This window comes from Coturnix japonica, chromosome 19 (genome assembly GCF_001577835.2).
Source record: "Coturnix japonica isolate 7356 chromosome 19, Coturnix japonica 2.1, whole genome shotgun sequence".
In the NCBI taxonomy this organism is placed as follows: domain Eukaryota; kingdom Metazoa; phylum Chordata; class Aves; order Galliformes; family Phasianidae; genus Coturnix; species Coturnix japonica.
In genome coordinates this window covers 1,428,190-1,436,859 of record NC_029534.1, presented here as the reverse complement: position 1 = coordinate 1,436,859, position 8,670 = coordinate 1,428,190, and the positions used below count along the sequence as shown (strand labels likewise).

Here is an 8,670-nt window from a genome sequence, read left to right as displayed (position 1 = left end):
TTTATTGTTTAGAAACAAACTAACTTGCCGTACCAGAGGTGACCAATGTGCCCATCTCTCCAAACTGCACTTTAAAGTCCAGAGGTCAGGAAAAAGGTGCAAAAGGGAACAGGTAGAGGAGCAGAAAGATTTGTTTTTACAAAATAAAGAGATGAATGGCCATGAAAATGTGTCCATTCCTCTCTGAAGGGAATATTTTAAGAACAAGGGAGATGATGCTGCATCACTTTTTGGGCAGCAGCCATAGCGTGTCTTGCAGGATGGTGAGAAAATGCTTCTGTGTTTTATCTCATTCATTTGCTTGTGAGCAGACCCCTGGGTCTGAGTGCAGGGAGAAGTGAAAAAATGGCTGGAAATACACAACACAAATCACAGAGGGAAGGGCTTTACTGCCCTTTACAGCTACAGAATACTCCAGACCTGCTGAGGATGATCAAAACCCTTTGCTCAAATATCGTGTAAAGACAAGTTCTTCCTTGGCACTTGCTCAGACCTACAGTCAAGTATTTGCTGTCATAGGGATTGTACTACAAGCAAGATAACCCCACCTTATCTGTCACCTCTCAGATGAAATCCTGATGTATCAGCACCCGACCCAGCCTGGAAAGGACAATCCTCCCCTGGTGACATGGGCTCCATGGCATTGCAGGTGAGCACACTGCAGGGCTCCCACTGCACTGCACTATGCAGGAAGCTTTAAGCTACTTCCCAGGTCCAGTGCATGAAGTGTTAAAGGGAGAGAAATTGCATACTACTTCCCCCTCTGCTTTCAGGAGCTTTCCATCAATTCTCCTTCTCTCTCTCTCTTTTTTTTTTTCTTTCTCTTTTTTTTTCCTGCTCTGCACTTCAGATGGAAGCATCTGGATCGAAGAGAATTATCTCTTAACAACAACTCGGGTTGTAGTACATTTCAAAGACTCAGGTTTTATTAGTCACAGAAGACCTTGTAAAAGTTTGCTTGGGATCATTTTTAACAGCAACCAATAATCCTGGCCCATCAGCCAATGAAAGTCAGCCCAAGCCCTCCCCCAGCTCCAGCACAGAAATACAGCTATTTTGGAGAAGCAGAAGTGACGTTTTAGCCAAGCAGGAGGTTTTAGCTACAGTAGCTTACACTAATATGGACCTATTTCTTTTTTCTGGAAGCTACCTGAGCACTAAACACGCTTGACTCTGGGTTGGCATAACACAGCTTGGAGCAGTCAGTAATTACATTTGAGTTCCCAGTGTGCCTCTGTCCTCAGTCTGCATAGGGCTGGAGGAGACGTGGTCATGCTCTAAACTCAGATTCTGCTCCTGCATGTTCCAGGTCAGATGATCGTTTCCATATAAGTGTATTAATACAGTATATTTAAAGCAGGACTGGGAAATCCTCTCCCCCCCTTTTATCTGCAGCAGCTGAAAAAACAGGTAGATTAAAAAGCATCATTCCCTGCCCTGCTAACTGCTAACATCCAGTGTCGTGTTCAGTCTGCTCAACCAGAATAATAAGAGTAATAAGAAAATATAATATATGGGGGGAAAGAGGCAGAGGATGACAAATTGATTCTGGGGATGTGGGGTGCCATCATTCTTATAAAACTACAATGAAAGCTGAGCACATTCAACAGCTCTGAAAACCAAGGCACTCCTTTAAGCACCAAAACGCAGCTCCTCGAATAGGAAGATTTGGGGCCACTGTGCCCAGTTCTGCTCTCCACAAAGTGACTTCAGTTGAGCAATTTCTTGTTTGCATCGGTAGAATCGTGCTGATAAATGCTGGTAAAATGCTGTGCATCTCCTCATCCATTTCTGACTAATAAAGATATTGCAGCTGCCCTTTTCTAGCACCTGGAAAAAACCAGTGGCAAGGTATGAACTACAGAAATGTAAACCTGAGCTGTCATTAAAAATCAATTTTCATGACAAATTTAATTCATATTTCATAGAGAGCTGTGTAATATCAATAAAAATGTTTTAATAATTGCTGTGCTGGCACACAGTGCAGCGTGAGACGTAAAGAGAGATAAATTTTTTATAGTTTAGAAGATGTGGAACAAAACACTTCTTTAGAAGAAATCTTTTCTCTGGGAGAGAAATTAATGTTGAAGGAGGATGTAATTTATTAGGAATTCCACTTCAACCCCCTTTACAAAGACTGCTCTGAAATTAAAACTTGAAGAGATTGGGTTTCTAATTTATTCCTTGAGTTGAAGGCCAGAAAGGACCAGGATCAGGTAGTCTGACCTCCTGGATAACCCGGGCTATTGAATTTCACATAGTTCTTCCACATCGTAACCTGTGTCAGGGCAAAGCATACTTTTACTTAAGCATTGGTTTAAAGTGCTGGAAAACCACATTCTGGTGTTCCTTTCACATGATTTTTGCTTGGGGGAGAGAAGGAAAAGTCGAATTCGATGAGATTGTTGATGTACCAGCAGAATTGCTACAGCATGCAGTAGCACAATATGGACTTGGCACCATGGAAATACAGCTTGTCTTTTCTAGTACTAAAGTCTGACTGATTTTCAGAGGAGATATACACACTTAATGAATTATTGCGAGTGCAAATTACACACTGATTCCAAATTTCCTTACAATACATCAGATATTTTAGATTAGATATTCAGCAAACCAGGATTCAGCACCTACATTTCCAGGCTCCCACAATGAGCCAAACTGTGATATCACCATTTATCACTATGCTTCCCAGATTCACAACCAGCACAGCATTTGTTTTACCCAAATGATTTTGAACTGTGTTTTCCAATGAGGCATCCTGAACCCCGCTGACATCTGCTTTGCTCCCTGTACTTGCAGATGCAGCCATTTGTGAATGTTGATGCTACAGGACAAGGAATCTTAAGCAATTAGAAGCATGGGTTTAGTCAGCTTCTACTGGGTGCTTATTAGCAAATCCCAAGGAACGAGCAAGATCCTATTTTGTAAGAGTTCCAGACAAAAACAAACATCCAAACCCCCCTGTGTTTGTCTGGCCATGCACAGCTTTATTGCTTGTGACTCCCGAACTCTCCAGGGCCCCAGTTCTCACCTGCTATAAATCTGTACAGATCCATCTGAGTCAATGGATTGAGATCAAAAATCGGATCTCACTGATGCTCTGAACTGTTTTTCCTAATAGCAGTAATGATATTTTCTATGTCATGGGTTTATTTTAACCAATTAGGAAAACGAGACGTGCGGATTAAAATGATGTTCTGTTTTTGTTCTGGGAAAGCTTCTACTGATGTCACCCACATGTTTTCTGCTTCGATTCCCAGATTTCCCAAGTTCTGAGCTATTTTTAGGAAATAACCATCTATTATGTAATGACTTCCACTAGATACAGACATCCAAACTGGTAGTTCATCTACCAGCGCTTTCATGTAAGAGCTCATGATCTCCCAGTATTGATAAGGATGGTTGTAGCACTGCTCTTATTCCCTCATGAGAAGTACAAGAGCTTTGAAGAGTCATTCAGATGTTGACTATCTTGACCACTGCTGCTGGATGAGGCGCTGGCAATTGCATCACACTGCTGTCCATCTCCTTGGATCTCCCATCTCTTGCCTTGCATTGAAAACTGTTTTGTGTTCTGAGGCATTACAAGGTATCGCTCAACCACTTTGTAACCAATACAGCTGTTACACTGAAAGTTCTTCATGTCCCTGACCTTGGAGCTGTCTGTGGTTTGATTACTTATGAAAGGCAATACTACCTGTTGTCTGCTTGCTTTCTCCTGTTGTAGTTCTAGAAACTCATTTCTTCCATTGCTGCCTTAACCTCATCCTCATTCTTGAACTACCCTGTTTCTTTTTAAGGGCCACGAGTTGCTGCTTTTACTTGTTGCTTCACTTTGGGTGCTCCTTCTTCCTTAATTGCTTCAGCTTCAAACCACTCTGTAGGATGATACCTTTCCAAATACCCAGTGCAGCTTTTTGTCCCCAAGCTGAACTACCCGCTCTTATAAGCAATATAATGTGCGTAAGCAAAACAGTTTGGAGTAATACTGTTTCTGTTTCATGCGACTGTTTCCAATTCCTCTGCCATCCACACAACCACCCTGGCTTTTATTTTGTACCGGACTTTTGGTTCTCGTTACTTCTTATTCTCATAACTGCATTGTGAGAGCAGGCTTCAAACAATAACAAAATGCCTTTTTTCCCCCTCCCATTTCTCTCTGTGCAATCCAGGATCAACCTCCAAAAATAAGCCACCATCTCCAGAGTATTCTGCTATTTCACACTGCCCATCTCCCAAAAGATGCTACCCCCAGAATATCATATTTGCCTCCACTGCCTTAAATCTCTCAATCTTAATGCCAAAACAGAGTGCAAATTACTCTTGCTGGAAGCAAAGTTCTTGCCATTTCCTCAAGCAACAAATTACCTCCTGATTTCCACGTTATTTCAAAATATCCTTTTCGGATAGGCATGCCAGCGGCTAGTCCTAAGAAAAGCCCTTTTAGTGTTATTACAGTGCAGATTTTCTTTTGCTCCAGTTCACAGTGCTGATGTAGAAATTGCAACTGTTGCTTTCGGGTTGTATTAACATTTCTTCCTTCCTTGTTCAGTAGCAAAAAAAAAAGAGAAGACCATAAAGCTTTCGGTGTCTGCCTCAAATCAGAAGATTATAGGTCTGTTAGTGCACATTCGACAAGTGCCCTTTCTGAAGGTGTTAACCTAATAGTTACAAACACCCAGTTGAGTACACTAGTTGTTAACCTCAAAAACAGTGACTCAGCAAGGCACTGCCTTGAGCTGGTAAGACACAGAAAGCTATTTTTCTCATGCCAGATGCCAGGCAAGATGTATTTCTAGAGGGAAAGCTAACAGGCAGCCTAAGAACAAATGTGCATGGAGGTCTGCAGCATCGCTCCTGGTAAGATCACTTGAAACGCTCAGCTGGACACAAGAGTATGTTGGAGAGAGAACTTCCTGAGCATCTGTCTAAGGTTTTATGTAACAGTAAGGTCTACTTGCCCTCCCTCCCAAATCAGTTAAGGTTGATGGAAACTCTCTTGCTGATGCTAGATCAGATCCAGGAGAAAAAGAGGATAATTTGCCCATGCTGTACACAAGAAGGTGACCAGTGATATTTAATGTTGGAGATCTCCAGGAAGAAAAATGTTTTGCACTGGAGGATGAGTTAGACGGATTGTTTTTCATCTTGGTTTTACAGCAGACATGCAAATGGAGGGATTTGTTTCTGCAAAGAATATAGAATAAATTGCGTAGCGTTCCTGTTTTCCACATATGTGCATTCAGAAAGAAAACAGACCGAGCAGACTTTCAGCCGTGCAATGAATGTCAGCAGAAACACACCCGACTACAGGTCTCTTAAGTCACTTTAATGGTGATGGATGTGCAGGAAACTATAATCAATTACATTGCCCTGAAAATTGCATAGTTATTTTCCAAAAAGCCCAACAGGTAACAGTTGTTTGATACAGTACAGCTCAATATTTCTCAGAAGACAGAGACCTTGTAATATTCGAGCTTGCCTGTATAAACAAATTGTATCACTTTAACAATACCTCTACAGCTGCTTCTACACAGTCAGATTATATAGATCTGGCAGGCAACTACGAATGAGACAGAAGAACATGAAGCGAGGTAGGGAAACGTAGCTGTTGAACAGAGAGAAATCTGAATAGGGAGATCTAAGGTCAGATCTAGGAGGTGATGTTCTCCTGCTCGATATTTGAGAGTGTTTAAAAACTCGCCATGTGCCTCTGCAGTGAGCCGGGTGGCCTTCTGTAAGGTACACACACTCCTACGTGGTCAGATTACCAACGGCTTTGTACTTGTTTCTGGTTCACACCCACATGCAGCAGATTAAAAGTCACTGTAAAGATGCCTTCTTGCCTTCTGGATAGAGAAGGTGTGTCTGATTCCCACTGTTTCATGCAATGGGTTAATATAGCTTATTAATACTGCTCGATCAGAGTGGCCTGAGTGTTTGGGAACAAAGTAAACAACGCATTATGCAATGGAGCAGAGCATCATCCCTTGAGAGTCAGAGCACTCCAGGGGGAGACTGCTGGAAAAGCACTCAGCGAAGCTCCCAGCCCATGTGTTGCTCTTTGTGGCCCTTCTGGATATCTCAGCGGAGCAATGATTAACACCCGCAGCAGGCAGCAAGGGGCAGACTGAGTAGCTTCTATTGAGCTTCTTGTGGAGCTGGATTATTAAATAATTTCCCCTTTTTCTGTTTATTCCCACCCCTATTCTCCAAACTGCAACAGCCTGCTGATCTCATGGAATGGATGGAAACAAGAGCTGTGCTTCCTGAGCTTCTCCTCAGTCTGAAGCACACACCAGATCGGTTCTTCACATTGCTCCTGCTTGCTGTTCATTGCTCTTTTATCCTTTTCTTTTCCTAGAAGATCTCCTGATCCTCCCAGGTCGCAGAAGCAGAATAGCATGAGTTGGAATCACCCGTAGGGATGATTTAGAGCAACTCCTGGCTGCACACAGGACCACCTAAAACCTAAACCACCTAAAACACAAACCCTATAGCTGAGAACGCTGCCCAAATGCTCCTTGAACTCCAACGAGCCTGGTGCTACGAGCAACCCCCTGGAGAGCAATCACCTGGAGAGCACTGCAGGGGGCACGAGAAGGCACGAGCAGATGGTGCCCTCGTGCTCCGTTAGCAGGATGGAAACCACCACGTTCAAGAGCTTCATTGGTCAGGATTTGGATGAGCAGAACCTCGAGCTGAGCGCAGCACGAGGCGAGAAGGGACCGGTAAAACACGCAGCACTAAGGGGCGAGCACCTGAGATACAGGTGGGGAAAAGGCAGAGTGAGGCCAGAAGACGACGGGACAGCACAAACTGCGCACAAAGTTAACAGCAAGAGGTGAGCAAGGCTGGGGGAGAGACCGAGGGGGGCGGCAAGGAGTGAAACGAGCAACAGCGAATAAAGGGGCCGCAACGGGAGGAGTGGGATCGGGGAGCAACGAGCCGCCCACCCTCCCACCGCCGAGTGCGCAGGCCCTGCGCGCATGCCTGCAACTTCTTAACGCGCGGATGGGGCGCTGCGTTTCACGCGGTGGAGAAGGGGAAGAAGCGGGCGGGGCTCGGCGGAGGCTCCATGTGATCGGGGGCGGCCGCTGGGGGCCCCCACTGCCGGCCCCCGCTGCCATCCGCCCCGCGCCGTGCGCGGCCGTGCGGCTCCCGGCGGCTCCCGGTGCTGCCTCCGGGGGGGGGGGGGGGTTCGCAGCCGGGGCCGTCCCCGTTGGAGCGTATTTGAGCCTCATCAGCACCTCTGTTATTTATTTATTTTATTCCCCCCCCTCCCCCTTATTTTTTTTTTTTTTTTCCCTTTCCTATTCTTCTGCTTCTCGTGGTTATTTTTGGGGAGGGGGCCGACGTCTCTCCGTTCGGATTTATTATCACCACCTTCCCCCCCCACCACCACCCTCCCACCACCTCCTTCCCTTCTCTCTCCCCCGTCCACCCCTTCCTCGCCACAATTAATCCGATGAATTTACCATGATTGATCCGTATTAATAGCCGGGGTGGGTGGGCGTGTTTTGCTGCTTTTTCTTTTTTTTTTTTTTTTCCCTTATTTTTTCCCCCCTTTTTTTCCCCTGGTATTGTTTCCTTCTGGTTCGGAGGGGCCGGGCAACCCCCCCCCCCCCCCCCCCGGTTGGTGCCTGAGAACATCGCATCTGGACGCCGCGATCATTGTGCGAGCGGAGATAAAGAGCGAAGCGGGGGCGGCCGCACCCCCCGCGCAGCGCCGCGCACCCGCAGATTTATTTTGATTTAAAATATAGATATTTATATCTATTTTTTTTAATGCTTATTTTTATTTTTTTTCCCCCTGGAACTTCTTCTAGTTGGGGGAGGAAAGGAAGAAAGGAAATAAATTCAGTGCAAGGAAATACTCTCAGCTCCCTCCTTCCAGCGGGTCTCTCTTTTCTTTATTTCTCCCCCCCCCTCCCCTCTTTAATGCTTTTTTTCCCCTCTTTCGGCGATCCGCGCCCTCCCAGCCCCGATCAAAGCATTCCGCTATTCTGATTTATTGCCTGCTCGGTGAGGCTGCTTTTTTTTTTCCTGCTTTTTTTTTTCTTTCTCTCGCTGCTTTTTTTCTCTCTCTCTTTTTTTTTTTTTTTTTTTTTACAAAGGCGACCTGAGATCAGCCATTACTTTCCTTGGCTCGCTCGTAGGAATCTCTTACATTTGGTGCTTTGCCGCTGGTGGTGGTGGAACCGCGCTCGGATTCTTTCATCCCCCCCCACCCCCTTTCCGCCCTCTCCTCCCTCCTTCCCTCGTTCCCTCCCTCCCTCCCCCGTTATTCCGCCGGGGGAGAGCCGGATTTGTGCCCGCGGTGGGGCGGGGGGGGACGAGAGCGAGAGGGAGAGCCGCCGAGAGACATGGATGGCCCGGCGCGATGCAACGGGCTTCGGAAGAAGCGGAGATCGCGGTCCCAACGCGACCGGGAGCGGCGAGCCCAGGGCGGGCGGCGCGGCGCTGCCGCCGGAGGGGCTCCCGGCCCCGGGGCCGCCCGTGCTCTCTCCTCCTCGGGCTCCGAGAAGGAAGACAATGGGCCCCCGCCGCCGTCCCGACCGCGACCCCCCCGGAGGAAGCGGCGGGAGTCTTCCTCGGCCGAAGAGGACATTATCGACGGTTTTGCGATGTCCAGCTTCGTCACTTTCGAGGCTCTAGAGGTAGGAGCGG

At 46.6% G+C, this 8,670-nt stretch overlaps 1 protein-coding gene across 7 annotated transcripts in view; it reads left to right on the top strand.

The window, feature by feature from the left end:
- The first annotated feature begins 8,110 nt into the window (after positions 1–8,110).
- Positions 8,111–8,670, top strand: part of AUTS2 (activator of transcription and developmental regulator AUTS2) — a 523,712-nt gene continuing 523,152 nt past the window's right edge. For 4 of the 7 annotated variants that reach the window (XM_015880954.2, XM_015880959.2, XM_015880958.2 and 1 more), the window contains exon 1: positions 8,111–8,660. In XM_015880954.2, coding sequence (XP_015736440.1) covers positions 8,367–8,660 — 294 coding nt within the window. In that variant the 5' untranslated portion in view covers positions 8,111–8,366. The remainder of the gene's footprint in view (positions 8,661–8,670) is intronic. The other 3 variants (XM_015880957.2, XM_015880955.2, XM_015880953.2) reach the window with 1 other exon arrangement.